The following is a 20,153-nucleotide window of genomic DNA, read 5'->3' as shown; positions in this document are numbered from 1 at the left end:
CGCTGGAAAAGAAAGGATTTGCAAATGGAGGTGGCAGAAATGGACATTCTTTGAACGACAAAAGGTTGGTGTTTTGATGTAGCTAGCGCCTCCACCGCCGCGTCGCCAGGTGTGTGACCCGTGTGTGTGTTTGTTGCGGGGAACAGACCGACGCCAGCGGGAGCTCGGTGTCGGTTGGTCGGCTTGGTGATCGCTACGTGGACGTTTGGAGGATTAGCAGCTAACGTTAGCTCACGATGCTAGCTTGTGTTGTGCTCTAGCCACCGGCTGTTCGCCTTCACCCGAGACGAACACGTCTCTTGTATCACGTTAAAGTGTCCAAACGGATGCAGCTGTCCGTCTCTAATGCTGCACTTGGTCCTATTTATTTATTTTTACGACAAATGTGCTTGCAGGGAGTAAAGCGTTTCCGTCTGGTGAGGAAAAACAACAAGCCCGGGAGTTTGATGCTAAACGTGGATGACACCCAGTGTAAACAATTAACACGAGCGTTAGCATTCTCCTTAGCTTCCTAAGTTACGCCCACGACATTCACGAGTGCTCTGCTCTGCACGCTGATGGTCCCCAATGCAAATCATCTCGAGTAGCTGCTTTATCATATTTTATTGTAAGAAAGTTTAGCTTCGTCAAGTGACTGTGCGACATTGCTGTAGTACTGCAGCTACCTTTATTTACCTTTTAGCTCCTCATGTCTGTATGGAAGGTGTCTCTCTGTACGGGGCAGACAGCTGGAGGACGATCACTTAACCTTAGAAGCACAAGTTTATTTCACCTGCAAGCACAAACAACAGAAGGAAGGTACAATATCATAAAATACATGAATCTGCAGCACTTATGTACACATTTTCCCTATTGATAAATATCTGCACATCTGGGGTAAATAGATACATTACATCCCATAACCTAATTATGCCAATTATTCACATATATATATATATATATATATATATATATATATATATATATATATATATTTGCCTGACTCGATCCAATTATGTCCTTTACAGAAAATAACGTTATGTATACACTTCAACTTTGGTACAGACACCAGTGTTGATGATTTTATTTATTCGTTCTAAATGCAGCAATCATAGTTGGTATAGAAGAACATCAGCAGTGTGTCTGTTGTGAAGACGTGGCATCAGTGATTTTTGTAAACAAACAAACCGTATCAAATGAAAGCTGCATATCCTGTGGACACGGTAATGGACACCAGTAAATGGAGTTGTACTTGTACAGTACAGCGCTTTTCTAGTCTTCCGACCACTCAAACGCTTTAACACTACATGACATCATTCACCCATTCACACACTGATGAGAGGAGCTACCATGCAAGGTGCCACATCAGGATTATAAACCATTCATACACCGTAGGCGCAACTACGGAAGAAATTTAGGGTTAAGTGTCTTGCTCAAGGACACATCAGCACGGGCGAGCGGAGCCGGGGATCGAACTGCCGATTGAAGGACAACCCTGCTCACTTACTGAGCCACAGTCGCCAGTACAGCCGTATTGGCCAATACATACTGCCTTTTGTAAAGCTTTTTTTTGAGTGCGTGTCAGATGTGTTTATTCAATGTGGCGGTGATTTTTGAGACCGCAGCTCTATTAAAAAGGGCCCCGTTCCGTTTGTCTTACCCGTTGCCTCTGTTTCCGTGTCCAGTACATCTAGCCATGTCCGAGTCTCTGTATGAGAAGTTCTTGGCCCCGGAGGAGCCTTTCCCTCTCCTCTCCCAAAGAGCCAACCTCAGCGATGTGGGGACCCTGGATGTCAGCGACTTTGGCTGTCAACTCTCATCTTGCCACAGAACAGATCCCCTGCACCGCTTCAACAGCAACAGGCAAGTGGATCGGTGTTTGTGTGTCTGTGAGGTAAAACTCTTTGGAAATGTTATTTAAGATATCCACCTTATGTCAGAGTAGTTGAAGTAGTGGTAGACAAAAATGTATGTGCATCATGAGAAAGAGCAGCGTTATTTGAGAGACAGCAAGTGTGATTACTGGCAGCGGCGAGTCCGTGGCAAGCATGTCGCCGGTGTCAGCCAGGTGCAAGGAGAGCGGCAACTCAGCGGCACTTCCCTGCCTACTGGCACCCTACTGGTGGCACCGGTCTGACTACTGGTGGCACCGGTCTGACTACTGGTGGCAATTATCTGACGACTCGGGGCACTTCTCTGACAGCTACTGGCACTGGCAGTTCGTGACACCGACCGACACCTAACTACATATAAGGAGAGGACAAGTGGAGATTTTATCCAACTTCTTTGTTAATTTAAAAAAAGTGGCCGAAATTAATTTCCTCCGTAGGGTGTCCGGGCTCCTGTTTATATTCAAGGGTTTAAGATCTAAGTGTAGAAAAAAAAGTATATCCTCCAGTTAATTAGAATCTATATAGTTATACAGTTATAATCGCTGTCACACTCGAGAGATGTGTGCATGTTCAGGTTTACCTGGTGGAAAGATTATTCCAGTGTTTATCTTAGACTAACAGTGCACTCTCCTCAAAGTAAAGTGGTACAACAGTATGACAGTATGTATATTATGGTATATAAGTGTAATATTATGAGGTGAAATGTAGTAGTAGCAAAACAATATTCAGTATTGCATATTGGAAATATTAAGTCTACAAAAATACATTATCTATCTATCTATCTATCTATCTATTTGTACGCTTAAGTATTGAAGAAGAAGAAAAAACAGCTCCTCCCTACTATGATCATAAAACGGATTTAATGATCATGAAACTGTGTGGCTCCACCCACTCAGCTTCTCGACGAGTGACGTTCACTTGCCGCTGTTCGGCACTTGAATGGCGACTGCCACTGACTCGTCGCAAACTCGCCACGTGTGCGCAGACACGCAGCAGACTCGCCACCTGGGTGCTAGTGCCACAAGGAGGAGCTCGGCCTTGCTGTGTTATTTTTAAGAATCCTAGGTCTAAACATTGCCCTCCGTGACTTCTGCATTATATATTTGCTGTCTATCCTTTGTTAAGACAAATGTTTATATTGTGAAAAGGCTTTTCCATGGTTGAAGTGGCTCCTTCCCTTGTGTGTACGCCTCTCCGTCTCAGGAAAACGATCTGAACCATTTCCAGAAACGCCTCGCAGAATGCGCTCTGATGTTCACTCACTGTTCTCCCCCAGGTGGAACCTCACTTCCTGTGGGACCAGCGTCGCCAGCTCGGAGTGCAGCGAGGAGCTCTTCTCCTCTGTGTCTGTGGGGGACCAGGACGACTGCTACTCCCTTCTGGATGACCAGGAACTGACCTCCCTGGACCTGTTTCCAGAGGGTAGCGTTTGCAGTGACGTCTCCTCCTCTATCAGCACCTACTGGGATTGGTCCGACAGCGAGTTTGAGTGGCAGGTTGGTTGTTAGCTGGCTGGTTAGCCAACCTGGAAGTGATTTCTGCTGGTTTTATTTCAAGTGCTTTGGGGACGGAAGAGATAATAAGTCTCACTTCTGTCCTCCCAGTTGCCAGGAAGTGACATCGCCAGCGGCAGCGATGTCCTCTCTGACATCATCCCGAGCGTGCCGAGCTCGCCCTGTCTGTTTTCCAAGAGGAAGCCCAAGACCCACCCTCATCGCAACCTGGATGAGTTACCATGGAGTGCCATGACCAACGACGAGCAGGTAAACAAAACCGACCCCGCGCTCAGTCAAACACTCCGCCCCTTTTAGTCTTCAGTGATGGCGGAGACGCCTGCATGAAAGAAGCAAAGCTCACAACCGATGCGTCCTGTGTTTTCCAGGTGGAGTACATCGAGTACCTGAGTCGGAAGGTCAGCACGGAGATGGGCCTGAGAGAGCAGCTGGACATCATCAAAATCATCGACCCCTGTGCTCAGATCTCTCCCACCGACAGCGAGTTCATCATAGAGCTCAACTGTCTCACGGACGAGAAACTCAAGCAGGTGGGCAGAAACTCTGAAGCGCACCGTTAATCAACCAGCGGACAACGCAGATTCACAGAGGAAAACAGATCGTCATTGGCTGCATTTTTGCCACACCTTCAGGGATTCATTTCGTGAGAAGCTTTAAGTGTTTATGAACATGACAGTAAAATTATATACTAAGCACAGAAGCATAAATATAAATTACTTTTGGCTATTCAAAGTCACTGTGTGTCGAACACACACACATACATACCGAGACGGTAACCCATATTTACGCAGCATGTGAAAAGCTCATTTATCATTATTTCCCTCCCCTTGACCCCCGTGTGATGTCACCAGGTGCGTAACTACATCAGGGAGCACAGCCCCCGGCAACGGGCCAGCAGCACCCGAGAGAGCTGGAAGAGGAGCAGCCACAGCAGCGCCAGCACCGGCGGCGTCAGCGCGGCCAGCAGCAGCAACGCCAGCATGGTCAGCTCCGCCAGCTCCTCCGCCGGCTCCACGGCCTCCAACTCCGTGGCAGGTGAGACGCCCGAAATTGTAACATCAGGCTAAAATTTGAGAGCCGCTTCAACTATTTTGAAGCAGGGTTGTTACGACATGGAAGACCTGGAAAGGTCATAGCATTTTAAAATGGTTATTTCCAGGCCTGGAAAAGTCCTTGAAAAAAATGAAATCCCAAACGTTTTGGGAAAGTCATGGAAATGTGTTATATTCATGCGTTCATGACGTTCATTTACGCTGAGTTTGAAATAATTAATCCATCCATCCATCCATTATCAGCCGCTTATCCGGGGTCGGGTCGCGGTGGCAGCAGGTTCAGCAGGCCGACCGAGCAGGAGAAATAATTAATGTGCTTTTCAATGAAAGATGCTCAAAATATAAGTAGGCATATATATAAATGTTTATTCTTTTAATTAAACTATTGTCTCTCATTCATTTGTGTCATTTAAGATTTACTGTATGCTTTGGAATTCTCATTGTTAGTTTAAATACTAATAATTTTCTCACTTTTTCATGTTTACACTGAGATTTCACAAAATGTTTGGTCATGGAAATTTGGTTAAAAGTCATGGAAATCCATTGATCGGAATGTGTATGAACCCTGTTCTTCCTGGTTGTTTAACCGCCTGCGTCTCGTTGTGCTCCAGGTGGGACGGCGTCGGCCTGCAGCGGAAGCAGCGTTGCTAACATCAGCAGAGCTCACAGCGACGGCAACCTCTCCAGCGCCGCAGAACGTATACGAGACTCTAAAGTAAGAAGTGTGTGTGTGTGTGTGTGTGTGTGTGTGTGTGTGTGTGTGTGTGTGTGTGTGTGTGTGTGTGTGTGTGTGTGTGTGTGTGTGTGTGTAAGCATCCCAAAGAGGTCCATTGCCAGCTGTGATACTATGGTTTATGTGTTGTCGCGTCATTTTCCACACCTTGATCCACATCTCGCTATCCTCTCTCTCGCCACGCCGTCTCTCAGAAACGCTCCAAGCAGCGCAAGCTCCAGCAGAAGGCCATGCGCAAGCGGCAGCTGAAGGAGCAGCGGCAGGCCCGCAAGGAGCACCTGAGCGGACTGTTCCTGAACGAGGAGGTGCTGGCGCTGCGGGTGACGGAGGAGGACGACCACGGCGACGACCTGGACATACTGATGTGACACCAGTGAATCGATCAGTGCTCCCTCTACGCCTGCCCCCCTCAGAGCTCACGGACCACGCTGCTCCCCGATCCGCCTCGAGGAGGCTAACATGCCGAGTAATGTCCACCGGGCAGGAAGAGCTCGCAGTAGCCCCCAAACACAGCTTGACGCACCGCGTGCTAATGCTAGTGTAGCGCCGATAGCCGCCGCGATCACCGCTAAGCCTCGCTACAGCAATAATGCTAAAACACTGCTGACGCTTTGATTAGATGCTGACCTCAGTCCAGCCTGCTTAAAGCCAGTTCTAATGCTGCAACAACCTCGACACACGAGATACGACGGACAGATACTTCAGCTTAATACGGCTAACAAGCTTTTAGATGCTGTAACGGCACACATCCCCCGCTACTAATGCAGCCCCCGCTGGCAGGAGGACAGAGCGGGCACGAGAAGCAGAGTTCAGACCACGTTGTGCAGGAAAGCGGGTGTTTATTTCTTCTTTGACGTGCAAGGGGGCGGGGCTACATGCACGCTGGCAGTATTTTACATCCACACTGCTCTGGTTTAAACTGCTACGGCGCGACTATACACCCAGAGTCAGTGGCCTGAAAGACTCGTAGGCAGTTTTAACGTGACAGCAGATAGGAGTCTGGGGAAAACAATCCTGAGACCTTGCATTGAATTTCTCTACATGCTTGACGTCATCCCCACAAAAGCTGACGCATACCCATCTGAGGTCAAGAGGTCCCCGATGTGGACCCGGACGCCAGCCGCTCTGTCTTTCTACCCGCCGAGTGTCGTGGTCCCACTTCCACTCCTTTCAGGCCTACAGGGAGCACTGAACCTGCATGTTTAAAGGCGTCACCCACAGCGAGTCCTCGCGTAGTCCAATAACTAACAACTGGTTTCGCTATTTGCTTACTCCTGCTTAGAAAAATAGCTTATGTGTTGTAAATACATGATAAATAACAGCATATTTACCGCTTGCTTTCAGGTTTTACTTGGTGATAAAGGTTTCATTTGATGCTTTTTTTTTCTTTTTCATTTTGTTTATGTATACACACACACACACACACACACACGTACATATGATAAGGTAGTGAACTAATTGGCTATCCTAGCTGAAATGCTGTGCATTGCCACTGGCTCTTTGCTGTATTTCAGGTCTTATTTTGAAGCATTTAGCTGTTATGTCACAAGTACTTGAGTTTGGTCCTCATCTCCGACATCTTTTTGAAAAGTCCTCCTTTAGTTCCTCTGCCAGCACTCCTACTGTGTATTATTATTATTTTGAGACGGACCGAGATAATCGTTTACTTCTCCGAGCATATTTTCTTGAACGATTTGACCAGTGCGATAACTTTGAAGCATTCGAGCATCGGGTGAGTCTTTACAAGAAGTTTTTACAGATCATATTGCGTCTGTCCACGTACGGTTTGGCCGGTTAGTTTAATTTTGGCGCTGAACTTGGAGCTGGTTTCTTAAGCGCGTGTGCATCCGACATTGGGCCATTAACTTTAAGTGTAGACGAAGCACTCACCCCTCAGCTTTTTGTGAAGTCGTGGCTACCATGCTGTCGTCATATTCGCTAGGACAGATTATTTCTTTAGTGTGTGTGTGTGTGTGTGTGTGTGTGTGTGTGTGTGTGTGTGTGTGTGTGTGTGTGTGTTTCTTTTCTCGTTTTCGTTTTGTCCACCATGTAAGAAACGCTTTCCCGCAGCTCCTCGGCTGTTCCATACCTGATGAACCGCTGCGGTTATCGGCCCTTAAGCCTGCAGTCACTTACTTTGTGTGTCCCGGGCCTCGTCTCTGTCTCATGTATAAAGTTCTTCTTCGCCGCAATTATGGTAAATGCAGCTTTATGTATTCTGTAGTTATGAATTAGTAAAACTCTATTTTGAAAAATAAGATACTTTTGAAAAAAATAATAAAAATAAGCCAGCGTGATGCAACAAAAGTGTTTGTGTATATAAAGTATCATTGCTGATAATTAAAATGATTTATATGTGGTGAGAAGAAAAAAAAGTTTGAGTTTAAACTGAACTTTTCGATGGGTTGAGTCCAGTAGATTTGAACCATCCGCTACGATGGTGCTTCTACATGTTGGTTCCTCACAGACCGCTATGGAGCAGCGCTGCCTGCAGTCGTCCCCTGTGTTATCACTGGTGAAGCATATGGAATACCAGAGATGTCATGACTGTGTGCAGACCACTCAATAGTTGTGGTCCACTGTAAACCTGACCAATAAATTGACATTGTTGCATCCTATTGTTCTCGTCTGGTGGTGTTTTCTTCAGGTGTGGGTGCATTACAGCCTCGAATTAAAGCATGCAGATATATAGATTTAGTTTGTTTATTCCTTCTCATCTCAATTTGGAAAGTCCAATTCTCTATGCACTGATAACTAACAGGGTGCAGGTATTTTTTTGAATTGGTCATTTAGGGGAGAACACAGTGATATGTTGCTATGTTAAAACATCTAAAGATCAGAGAACGCTTTACTCCAGTTTTATAGTATCGAAAGTAAATATGTGCTCTGTGGACTAAACGTATGAAACTCAGTGTAACTTCCATTGACATAAAATATTTGAACATCTGTGATAGCTGGCTATAATCTCATCACAAAGTTGAGTCAAATGTGGTTCTCCATTGCTGTTACTGTATATTTTGTTATGGTATTTTTAGATATGAACTATTTTGAAAGATAACTTTATATTGTTAATTTATTTTTCAGTGTGGTGATGCCAGCAAAAGCTCATTGCCAGTCAAAATACATCAAAACATGCAGCTTGCATCGGGAATCGTGTGCTATGACTTTTCTAAGAGATTCGACCGGCCGTTTCCCCGAAAAAAACAGCGACCATTCACTTGAATGGGGTTTCGGCGTGAAGAGATCTCATCTTTGTGCCCATAGTGACTCGCCATAATTTAATGTAGAGGAATGACAGTTTTCATGTAATGATTGTTCAAGTTTAGGACCATTTTCGGACGTGGGCACTTTCTGAACTGAAACTATGCTCTCATTTATAAATCTCTACAAATATGGAAGTACACGGAAACATTCACAGAAGTCTTGTGCTTCTCCTGATCCCGGTATTTTTGCGATGGGAGTCATAGTTTTCGTTAAATCCGCAGTCCAGTCTCCCTCTAATAATCAGTCTCAGTGACACAGGTGCTTCAAATTAGCTAATCAGGGCAGTCTCACACACATTCTGATATACAAGCATAGAGACATACACACATACTTATTTTAGATACATAGAGAGACATACAAGTCTTACTATCTCTTCTGCCCTTCACCCTGGTGCCCCAGTCACCATGGTAACCAGTGACCTGTGTCTATTAAGCAATAACTGCTCTCAAGTCCATCACAAATACAGAAATGACTCCTCAATAACCTCAACAACACACCTCTCTACCGGTTATATATATATATATATATATATAGAGAGAGAGAGACTTCTTACGGCAATAGTCGCCACACCATCAACATTTCTTGTGAAATGTTATATATTCTATAGTATTTCCAAGGTTGTCCCCTACGCTTTAATACCCCAAGACAGGGCACCCAGAACAATAATCTCAGCGATGTACAGGTAAAAGCCAGTGAATTAGAATATTTTGAAAAACTTGATTTATTTCAGTAATTGCATTCAAAAGGTGTAACTTGTACATTATATTTATTCATTGCACACAGACTGATGCATTCAAATGTTTATTTCATTTAATTTTGATGATTTGAAGTGGCAACAAATGAAAATCCCAAATTCCGTGTGTCACAAAATTAGAATATTACTTAAGGCTGATACAAAAAAGGGATTTTTAGAAATGTTGGCCAACTGAAAAGTATGAAAATGAAAAATATGAGCATGTACAATACTCAATACTTGGTTGGAGCTCCTTTTGCCTCAATTACTGCGTTAATGCGGCGTGGCATGGAGTCCATGAGTTTCTGGCACTGCTCAGGTGTTATGAGAGCCCAGGTTGCTCTGATAGTGGCCTTCAACTCTTCTGCGTTTTTGGGTCTGGCATTCTGCATCTTCCTTTTCACAATACCCCACAGATTTTCTATGGGGCTAAGGTCAGGGGAGTTGGCTGGCCAATTTAGAACAGAAATACCATGGTCCGTAAACCAGGCACGGGTAGATTTTGCGCTGTGTGCAGGCGCCAAGTCCTGTTGGAACTTGAAATCTCCATCTCCATAGAGCAGGTCAGCAGCAGGAAGCATGAAGTGCTCTAAAACTTGCTGGTATACGGCTGCGTTGACCCTGGATCTCAGGAAACAGAGTGGACCGACACCAGCAGATGACATGGCACCCCAAACCATCACTGATGGTGGAAACTTTACACTAGACTTCAGGCAACGTGGATCCTGTGCCTCCCAGAGTCTGGAGGAGGACAGGAGAGGCACAGGATCCACGTTGCCTGAAGTCTAGTGTAAAGTTTCCACCATCAGTGATGGTTTGGGGTGCCATGTCATCTGCTGGTGTCGGTCCACTCTGTTTCCTGAGATCCAGGGTCAACGCAGCCGTATACCAGCAAGTTTTAGAGCACTTCATGCTTCCTGCTGCTGACCTGCTCTATGGAGATGGAGATTTCAAGTTCCAACAGGACTTGGCGCCTGCACACAGCGCAAAATCTACCCGTGCCTGGTTTACGGACCATGGTATTTCTGTTCTAAATTGGCCAGCCAACTCCCCTGGCCTTAGCCCCATAGAAAATCTGTGGGGTATTGTGAAAAGGAAGATGCAGAATGCCAGACCCAAAAACGCAGAAGAGTTGAAGGCCACTATCAGAGCAACCTGGGCTCTCATAACACCTGAGCAGTGCCAGAAACTCATGGACTCCATGCCACGCCGCATTAACGCAGTAATTGAGGCAAAAGGAGCTCCAACCAAGTATTGAGTATTGTACATGCTCATATTTTTCATTTTCATACTTTTCAGTTGGCCAACATTTCTAAAAATCCCTTTTTTGTATCAGCCTTAAGTAATATTCTAATTTTGTGACACACGGAATTTTGGATTTTTTCATTTGTTGCCACTTCAAATCATCAAAATTAAATGAAATAAACATTTGAATGCATCAGTCTGTGTGCAATGAATAAATATAATGTACAAGTTACACCTTTTGAATGCAATTACTGAAATAAATCAAGTTTTTCAAAATATTCTAATTCACTGGCTTTTACCTGTATATATTTGAAAATCAAGACTTTATTTGATGTAACCTAAAGTTACAAATGAGTGAGAAAAAAAAAGCAAACCATTGAAATACCTTGCATTAAAAAAAACACCTTTTAGGCATTTTTGATTTTGAATCATATATAAATATATGGATTTTTGAACCGCTCTTAGTCTGGACTCTCCCCCGAGACCTGCTTGCCTTGGGAGACCCCACCAGGGCCCCGGACAACACAGCTCCCAGGATCACTGAGCCACTCAAACTCCTCCACCACGTTAAGGTGGCGATTCGCGCAGGAGTTTTTTCGTCCATGTCAATACTGACGCAGACATCTGGAATGTGGGCAGAAAAGTTATGTAAATCTGAAAAAGTAAATCACTTACTCTTTCAGTGATGCTATATTTACATAACCTTCTGTTGTTTACATTTTGTGAGGAAACCAGCGAAAACTCACAAAATATAAGTTATATATAATAAAAGGGTTGTAAATTAGTTTGACATCTGAAAGAGTAAATCACTTACTCTTTCAGGGACAGACCAATTCACAACCTTCTGTTATGTATAACCTGGACCCCCGGGGAAAACGGATCACCCGAATCCTCCAGGGGGAGACAAACCCACAAAAAAAAGAACGTAAATGAGAACATTTACTCTCTCTTTTTTTCTGTTGACATTCTGTGAGAAAACCAGAAAAAACTCACAAAACATATAAATAAAAAAAAGTAAATTTGTCTGACACCTGAAACAGTAAATCACTTACTGTTTCAGGGACAGACTAGTTTACATAACCTTCTCTTATTTATAACCTGGACCACCCGGAGAAAAAGGATCACCCGAATCCTCCGGGGGGTAGAAGGCCTTCAGCCTATCGGCAGCCTGCACGGAATAGCTGAAGTCTATGTGGTCCATCGGGCGGAACGTCACAACATTATGTTGGGGGGCTTGCCCAGGTCTCAACCTCATCTCTGCACCTAACCCTTTGCGTTGGACTGGAAAGGATTGGTGTAAAGTTGAAGGATCACAGTGGAGGCCTCCTCTGTGATCTGTGTATTGGACGCTGTGTGTAGTGGATGCTAAGTCCAACAGTAAATCTCTCAGAGCATCTTGGTCTTCTGCTGAATCATATGGCGGGGAGACGATCATAAGATCATATGCCTCCTGCACATATGCGCTGGTTTCCATGTGCTCTGAGATGTGACACATTGTGATGAAGTTGTGCTGAAGAGCTTGGGCAGGTGTGAGTCTCATCTCCGCATCAGGAGAGAGCAACCATTCCAGAAGGTGTGCGAACGCCGCCGTGTCTTCACCTTCAATAAAGTCTGTCGGACGTGACTGCGACTTTACTGCATCTTCCAAGCTTCCCACTGTGTCAAAACACCACTCTGAAGTCTGTGGCCAGACGCCGGTTACATCTCTGTGCTCCCGTGGTGTTTTTTGTCTCCATGTATGGTAGTAAGGAGACGGATGTTCTTTGGTAAAGAACAGCTCGGTGTTACTCCCAGCATCGAGAACATGGTCCTCTGGCTGGCCGAGGAGACAGCAAACGGTCTTCATGGTGTCGAACGTTGACTGTCCGCAGAAGATGTCCCGGCCAAAAAACAAAAAGGCCAGGGTACATCCAAGTCCCCACATGTCGATGGCTTCACATATGGGAAGGCCCAGGTCCACCTCTGGAGCTCTGTAGCCCAACGGTTGCATAATCATGCCTTTCTTGACTTCTGAGGCCGGCCTGGCCAGACCAAAGTCAATTAGTTTCACTTTGAAGGGCTCATCCTCCTGATTCACCAACATGACATTGTCAGGTTTCAGGTCTGTGTGGACGATGCCAACACCCTTCAGTGCTTCGAATGCTACCAATAGCTGACGGGCTATCGGACGAATCTCATTGAGAGTCAGTGGTGCCTGTCTCTGCAAAACAAAATGCCATAAGCTCTTGTCTAGCATTTCAAAGGCAACACAAGGCATGTCTTTATCTATGAAACTGTCTTTGTACTCCAAGAGGTGGTTCTTCTCTGGATCGAGGGTCCTGAGCCTCTGCAGCATGTTGACCTCTTCGTAGTGGTCTGCAAGGTCTTTGTGGATCTTGATGGCCGCTGTCTCAGAAGTTCTCAGATTTACACACTTGGCAACTTTGCCAAAGCATCCTTCTCCGATGAACTCCATCACAAGGTACTCTGTCGACTTGTTGCGGAGAACATTTTCCTTTTGCACCTGAAAGGGTACAAGCGCTGAAGAAGTCATGTTAACGAGCAAATGTTTCCCAAAGGAATCCAAGTTGAAGAGTTGTAGAGTAACTGGTAAGAGGTCGCTGCAGTAGAGTTGGATACTATGTGGGGATGTATATGAACTCTCTTCAACACTTGATCAAAGGCACCAATGCCACTTGATGATGTCATATGTGATCAAAGCCATCAAATATTTAGAGATTCCAATTCTCCCAACGATGATGTCATTTCGGAATGTCATCAGCCATGTGACCTGGTCATGTGATCAGCCAACTCTGCATTCTAAATTTTTTTTTTTCTTCTTCAAAATGAAGATGGCTGTACTGTCCTATAGTTTACAGCAGTGGTTCTCACTGCTCTTTAGTGATGTAAACCCTGTGAAATAGTTTTTCAGTCAAGAGCCCTCTAACCAGCACAAATATTTTTTGGTTGAATAAAATTGATTTAATAAGAATATATCAAATTCAGTTTATGAACTTACAGTTGTATTTTATTGAATATTTATTAAATAACTATTTTTAAAAGGATTTTTTAATGGATGCCAATTTGAAATATATTTTACTGGAAAAAAAAGCAAAATCGTATTGTTTTTAATGTACGGTACCGCGGTACCTTTTTAGTATTAATATACCGTGCAACATTAATTCAGATTTCACAAAACAATGCAGGATCTTGCGTTCAGTTTCATTTTTGCAGGATTTCATCTTGAGTGCAGGTCATCTGAGGCTCGGTCTGATAAATAGGATTTAAACCAGCTTAGTGGGGTACCTTTAATACCAATCGACACAGACGACACTCAGCCACAATAGGGCCGAGTCCGCTGGCTGCCTGGGTAACTACGCTGTCAAATAAATGCAGTGGAGTAGAAATATAAAGTATGAAGGAGCAGAAATACTTGCACTTAATACAATGAGGCAACAGTGTTATATAGCGTGTAATGAAGTGGAGCTGATAAGGAAAAGCGTATTTTTTAAATAAAAGAAACCAATAGGCACATTCATTATAGTATTGGTAGAGTACCTCTGCATATCTCTGACTGTAGGAGGCACCAATGCGCCCCAGAGCGCGCGCGCGCTACCCGGAAACAGGAAAAGACGAAGAAGGCGGAAATGACGTCGGTGTTTACGGCACTCAGTTCCGTCCCGTCGCGAGCCTGAACTGAACGGGAGCTAAGAGAGCGCCTGCAATAAAATCTCTGTTTCACACGTTTACCCGCGCCGTTGTCGCATTGCAATGGGGGGTCACGGGAGCGAGCCCGAGTCCATCGACTACTCCGTGCACGAGGCCTGGAACGAGGCCACCAACGTGTACCTGCTGGTCATCCTGGTCAGCTTCGGCCTGCTGATGTACGCCAGAAAGTGAGCCGTCGCTTCTTCACGCAGACATTTGATGCGCATTGTATTATTTGTAGAGGTTCACCGGGTAGATGACAAATATGCAGTAAATATATATAAATACATTATATATTATATATGTAGGTATTGTGCTGCATATTTGTCAACTATACTTGAGTGTATATATATATATATATATATATATATATATATATATATATATATATATATATATATTTGTGTATGTTGTTGTGTGAAATTTGATATTTGTGTGTGTGTGTGTATATGTATGTATGTATGTATGTATGTATGTATATCACTAAACTCTTTCACTGTTTGTTGACCATCTCACTGAACTGCACCGTACATAGTCCTCTACTGTTACATAAAACAATTAAGAAAATAATGTAAAAATAGCACAACAGAAACTCATTTTCATACAGTGTTGTTTATTTTATATATATATATATATATATATATATATATATATATATATATATATATATATATATATATGTTTATGACATGTGTCACACAGTAGGGTATTGTGTCTCACTTAAAGGTCACTTTGAATATGTTGAAGGAAGAACATTTAATCTTGATCCCATTAATATCAGACATTTCTTTGTCAAAACAAACAAAAAAAGAGAAATAATTACAACTAGTTCAGTCTGCTTCCCTTTTGGCAGCAGGTTTTACGCAGAGAGTTTTCCCTTGGACTCCTTGGTTAGCAATAAGCATCAATTAGTCTGGCTAATTCTGCATTCATGTAACTCCAAACTCAAGGTATCTTTATGTCCGGTCAATTGAAATCATTGGTGTCAATCACCAGAAATGAAAGGCGATATTCTGTAGAGGCAATATGGCCTCTCTCTCTTCCTGACATCTGTCTGTTCCCCTCTCTCTAGAAACAAGAGGAAGATCATGCGTATCTTCACTCTGCCCCCCACCGTTGGCAGCACCCCGGAGCCCAACTTCTACGACAGCCTGCAGAAGGTCCGCCTGCGGCAGCAGCTGGAGATGTACTCTCTGGGTGAGCATCATGTCTTTCACCCTGTCCAGGTCTACGGAGAAGAGATATGATTATCAAAAAGTGGTTAAACACCAGGAACAGCACTCGCGTAAACCCCTAATAACAGACAGATGTTTCACGTTGACATTCTGGATAAATGAAAATGTTCTCCGGTCTTTCAGCCAGGAAATTTGACCAGCAGCAGGGACAGACGGACAGTGTGCAGCTCTCCATGGAATGAGGGCAGGGAGGAGCTCATCCATCCCCGTCAGAGGAAACACTCCTGCGTCTTCAAGCCCTCTGTGTGGAAGTGTTAGGATTTCTACGGCTGTCCCGATCAGAGACGGAGCCGAAGGCGCTTCGCCGACACGTGTCTTCCTTCACCTTCCGTCGTCTCTCATTTTTTCCCCCGTCTATCACTAGTGGAGTAAATGCAGCTGGATGGATGGAGAAGCAGCACAGGGAGATTCTGGCAGAGCAGAGACTCGAACATGGATTGAGACGTGATGAACCTGCAACTGCAGCAGACGTCACTGAGATACTCAGATTTAAATAAGAAAAAAAGGTTCATTATGAAGATTTTTTTGCACATAAAACAAGATCCTTCAGATTTAAAGTAGGTTCTAGTTGATTCCCATTTGTTTGTTTTTTACTTTGTTAAATGTTTTGTGTGAAATCAAGATTCTCAAATGTGAAAATAAAGATACATTTAACCATCAGTCAATGTCTTGATTAACAGACTTGAGACAAGTCAGAAGCACTCTGGGTTTTTATTTGATGTTGCACAAAAAAAAACATTTTCGTCCAACTCTTGTAACTTATAAAAACACTTCAGAAACATGTTAAGGGTCATTTGACCCAGAAAACAACTTTCTCCTCTCATCAAGAGGAGTCATGCAGATAGTTTGACCTTGTTTAACCACAAATTAAATTCCATTCACCATTGACAGCTTCAGAGACAAATTACCGGTGCAATATTTGGGAATGGGAGCGTTTCTGTTCCTCTCAACATGGCGACGGCTGAGCCGGCAGCTCGCAGCTAACAGTTCAAACTACGGCAAAAATGCTGACGCAATTATATACAAAACCCAGGCAGCCGGCCTGGAAACGGCAATACAAATAAAGTGTGTTTATTCACACGGCACAGCAAGCGGATTCTGCAGAAGCCGAATAAAGTTCAATTGGCGGCAGCAGGCGGGATGCGGCGAGCTTTATTCAACAAGGAATCCTCAGTGCGGGCCGCGGGGGCAGACGTCCACGTCGGCCAGAGAGAGCCTGCTGGCGTAGTCGGACGTCCAGTCTCGGAGGAAGAGCTCCTCTGCTTGGCTCTGCAGGGTCTGCTGGCCGCTTTCAACCACAGAGCCGGTCTGGTTCACCACCAAGCCCGCGCCGGCCGTATGGGTGAAGTAGTTCTCGGACCAGTTGGACGTCCCTGTGAACGCGGACACACCAGTTAGAGAGCGCATGACAGACAACAGGACCAACAGCGGACATGTTGGTGAGAGTCCCACCCCGCCCACCGCGTATTGGGTTCCATTAAAGTGTTTGCTACGCTGGCAAACCTTAAAATAAAACAAACTCAATTCCAGACTTAAAATGGCTTTATTAGAACCATTTCTTCTCTGAACAAAGCCTCATGTTTTAGAAGCGATTTACATGTTTTGCATGAAATATCTGCAAAAATATGCAAAATTAGTAGTACTCGTCAGGCAAATGTAGGGGAGTAATAGACACGATATTTCACTCAAAACTCACTTGTTTTTTTTTGCCACCGACAGCTCAGAAGGTCAATATGAGTGTGGCTTCATGGAAAGAGAAATAAAATCGTTTTCTTTAGCTCTCCGTTTGTTAATGTGAAACGTGAGTAAAGTTGGAGAGACCGGTGCCGGATTAAGTCGGGGTTTTTGTTTTGGAGTACATTTATTATTTATTTTTTACCTTAAGTTTATTCTAATTCTGTGTGTTAGGAGGACCCAGCAAAATAAGCTTTTCATTGAACAGAATAACTGTCTTCTCCGTGCATATGACTCTTGAATCATGAATATAGCTGAGCTTAATGTTACCTAGAATATATATACTTCATGTCTGAATATTTGGATGATTTCAACGATGTGGACAAGGCCCAGAGAGACGAAAAGGTAAAGGAAGAAGTCTTATAACAATGCGTTTGGTTTAAACAGGCCAGTAATTGGTGATAGCATACCTATGTAGACCACTCTGTCGGTGACCATGTACTTGGCATGATTGACTCGTGCAAAGGGAATCTTCATCTGCTCCGCCGTTGAAGGCACTGTAAACATTTTCTGCACGGAAACAAAACACCAGGAGTTTAGGATACATCGGCATTCTGTTTAAGTCGCCGCGTCCGAGTCATTGTGCAGGAAACACAACGCACCACGTCGATGTCACATTTCAGCTGAGGCCTGCTGAGCGCCAGCAGGGACTGCAGGAAGGGGAACATGGCGGCGGGGGAGTGCTTCCAGCAGCTGACCAGGAGTCGGACCTGCACGCCTCTGGTGCAGGCGGCAGCACGCAGGGCCGAGTCGATGGCCGGCCAGAACCTGAGAGAGAAGGACCAACAGGTTTGGTGATGGTTTGGACACTTCTAAAAGCTTCACCGTGCTGATCAGTCATGCACGTCTCTGGAAAGTCAGCAGGTGAACCTCATCTAAAACATCAGTGACTCGCCGTCGAGGTTTAAACCATCGGTTTGCACGAGGCGGCGGTGAGTGTCTGCCATCGTAACAGCGGCTCACCTGAGCGGCTCAGTGTACTGAGACAGAGGGAGGTAGTCCATGACGGAGATGTGAATGAAACTCCGGGCGTCGCCGATGACGGACAGGATGGCGGAGAGATCGTCGGAGCGGCCGCGGGCTGAGATCTGCGGAGGGGCACTCTGCAGGAGACGGATGCAACACCGGAGGTGAGAACCACGGGGACAGGAGAGAGGATATGCCGTTTTAGGATATTGAATTTGAAACGCGATCCCTGATGGAGGAAGCTTATCGAGGAGATATGCACTTACAGACAGGTAGACTCGAGCGGGCACTCCGTTGAACTTCAGGCGCAGAGGGTTCTGGGAGCTGGACAGCGCCGAGAGACGAGCGGGCCAGTACGGCGGCAGGGAGCCGTTGCGGGAACCGCCGACGCTCCAGTACACCCCGAAGAGCCGAGAGGCGTCCTGGGCCAGGCAGCCGCAGTCCTCCACCGACAGGCCGACCTCCTTCACCTCGTTTCAACAAAAGCACACAGGGCGCCTTAGTTTTCGTCGTACATCTAGAGCGGACGTTTGTCTGCAGAAATGCTATCAACTGGTTGGTTGCTACATCAGATCAGATCTACCGCTACGTCCATAATGCAGACCCCGTGGTACCTGACTCAGAGAGCGCCAGTCCATGTTGGCGCTGCCCAGGTAGACGTGCTTCTGGTCCACCACCCACAGCTTGGTGTGGACGATGCCTCCGGTCACAGCCTGGAGGTCTACCTCTCTGACTTCAGCACCTGAAAACAAAATAAGAACATGCACTCCAGAGTCATGACTCCAACTTGTTGGATGACAGGAATTCACTTCAAAACCTGATTCAGTCGTAGTTTAACTTTTAATCACGTTGCACCAGACTTTCCAACCAGCTTACATTCAGAAAAATTTTAATTTAAAAAGCTTAAACGTCTGGTTTTGTTCTCTAAACCTAGATTAAATTTGATTATGTTGCAACAAAACTTTAATTGCCAATTAAAAGTGTGGTCCAGAAATAATTTACACTTAAGTGGAACTTTTGCTGATTTTTTTTTAGCATATTGCTGCATTAATTCGGCAATTAATTTCTGTTGAACTAGCTGACTTTTTAGCTGGCTAGCTGTAATGTTTCGTGAATGAATACAGAGCAGATTCAACTTTGATTCAGGTTTAAACTTTACTGAACCAAGATTAGTTTTTTGTGTGCAACAGAGCTCTGCTTACTTAAATGAATGTGCTCAGTTTAAACTTTCTTTTGCGAAACTCTGATGAGGACTAATCTTAGATGAAATTAATCCGTGTTGGTGCAGCCCAGCCTAAATGTGTGTGTTTTGAGACATACGCATTTTACGTTGCACACGACACAGAGGCAACACAACAAGCTCCATATTGTGGGGTGACGACGTACCTGCTGCAGCCAGTTCTGCCGTGTCTTCACTTGAGGTCTGGGGGGCGTTGACGGCAATCTGGAGTTTCACACCTTTGGATTTGAGCCATTTAAGTCGCTCAAAGACCAGTCTCCCCTGGAAATTGTGCGGCAGTGATATCGAACACATTAGCGGTCTAAAACGATCCCGGCATCGTGAGATTAGAGCGTGCCACTGAGCTAACCTGAGAGTCGCCGCCTCGCAGGGAGAAGTAGAAGGCAGCGATTTGCACCGAGCTGTTGGCCTTGTTCAGCAGACGGAGCCAACTGTCTGCGATGCTCCGTCTGGACGAAGGAGGAGACCGGTAGAGCCCCACCGGGATGCTCTCCACCAGATGCACCCTGAGCAAATAAGGGGGAGAGAGACACTAAAGCTCCAACATCTTACAAACCAAACAGAATGCTGCCGACAACTTAAACTAGAGCTGCCTGAGCAAAAACAATCACAGAGCAATGTTGTTTCATTCAGAATGCTTTTGACAAGAGTCCTGATAACACATTTTAAAGATTCCTTTTGGCCTCTTTATCAGATAGGGCAGAAAATGGAGAGAGAGAAGGGACGGGATTTCTTACTTTTGCCACAGCTAATGCTCACGAGAACAGAGCGTCTTACCGACAGTCGGTGCTGCAAGGCCCTGGTACAAAGCCTTCCAGCCAGTGCAGCTCCAGCTGAGCCGTGAGCTGAGCCACGGACAGCGGGAGGCCATAGTGCCAG

At 45.0% G+C, this 20,153-nt stretch overlaps 3 protein-coding genes across 4 annotated transcripts; 2 read left to right on the top strand and 1 right to left on the bottom strand.

Moving 5' to 3' along the window:
- Positions 1-13: 13 nt before the first annotated feature.
- Positions 14-6,496, top strand: fam199x (family with sequence similarity 199, X-linked). Its single transcript, XM_079228973.1, has 8 exons — positions 14-64; positions 1,665-1,854; positions 3,148-3,367; positions 3,476-3,634; positions 3,754-3,915; positions 4,237-4,420; positions 5,049-5,152; positions 5,365-6,496. Exons 2-8 carry the CDS (start codon positions 1,676-1,678, stop codon positions 5,536-5,538), a joined length of 1,182 nt encoding a protein of 393 aa, XP_079085099.1. The 5' UTR covers positions 14-64; positions 1,665-1,675; the 3' UTR covers positions 5,539-6,496.
- Positions 6,497-14,106: 7,610 nt separating this feature from the next.
- Positions 14,107-15,994, top strand: smim19 (small integral membrane protein 19). 2 transcript variants are annotated; one of them, XM_079228985.1, is made up of 3 exons: positions 14,107-14,275; positions 15,172-15,296; positions 15,458-15,994. In XM_079228985.1, exons 1-3 carry the CDS (start codon positions 14,163-14,165, stop codon positions 15,514-15,516), a joined length of 297 nt encoding a protein of 98 aa, XP_079085111.1. In that variant the 5' UTR covers positions 14,107-14,162; the 3' UTR covers positions 15,517-15,994. The 2 variants fall into 2 exon arrangements, with proteins under 2 accessions (XP_079085111.1, XP_079085110.1); XM_079228984.1 differs by having other exon boundaries at positions 14,107-14,287.
- A 38-nt stretch (positions 15,995-16,032) lies between these two features.
- Positions 16,033-19,938, bottom strand: pld7 (phospholipase D family, member 7; the record flags this gene model as incomplete). The annotated part of the gene is made up of 9 exons (XM_079228882.1): positions 16,033-16,707; positions 17,479-17,578; positions 17,671-17,836; positions 18,032-18,171; positions 18,301-18,504; positions 18,649-18,776; positions 19,421-19,535; positions 19,624-19,780; positions 19,913-19,938. 9 exons carry the CDS (start codon positions 19,936-19,938, stop codon positions 16,505-16,507), a joined length of 1,239 nt encoding a protein of 412 aa, XP_079085008.1. The 3' UTR covers positions 16,033-16,504.
- Positions 19,939-20,153: the final 215 nt, after the last annotated feature.

This window comes from Taurulus bubalis, assembly GCF_910589615.1.
Source record: "Taurulus bubalis genome assembly, chromosome: 13".
Classification (NCBI taxonomy): domain Eukaryota; kingdom Metazoa; phylum Chordata; class Actinopteri; order Perciformes; family Cottidae; genus Taurulus; species Taurulus bubalis.
The sequence above is the reverse complement of the archived record's forward strand: the minus strand, read 5'-3'. Positions and strand labels throughout refer to the sequence as shown.

Bases quoted from the DNA above. Each gene is read 5' to 3' on its own strand.
- fam199x (XM_079228973.1), top strand. From the start codon at position 1,676: ATGTCCGAGTCTCTGTATGAGAAGTTCTTGGCCCCGGAGGAGCCTTTC. The intron at 3,635-3,753 runs GTAAACAAAACC...TGTGTTTTCCAG, and splicing joins CCATGACCAACGACGAGCAG to GTGGAGTACATCGAGTACCT. The intron at 3,916-4,236 runs GTGGGCAGAAAC...TGATGTCACCAG, and splicing joins CGGACGAGAAACTCAAGCAG to GTGCGTAACTACATCAGGGA.
- smim19 (XM_079228984.1), top strand. From the start codon at position 14,163: ATGGGGGGTCACGGGAGCGAGCCCGAGTCCATCGACTACTCCGTGCAC. The intron at 14,288-15,171 runs GTGAGCCGTCGC...CCCTCTCTCTAG, and splicing joins CTGCTGATGTACGCCAGAAA to AAACAAGAGGAAGATCATGC. The intron at 15,297-15,457 runs GTGAGCATCATG...CCGGTCTTTCAG, and splicing joins GCTGGAGATGTACTCTCTGG to CCAGGAAATTTGACCAGCAG.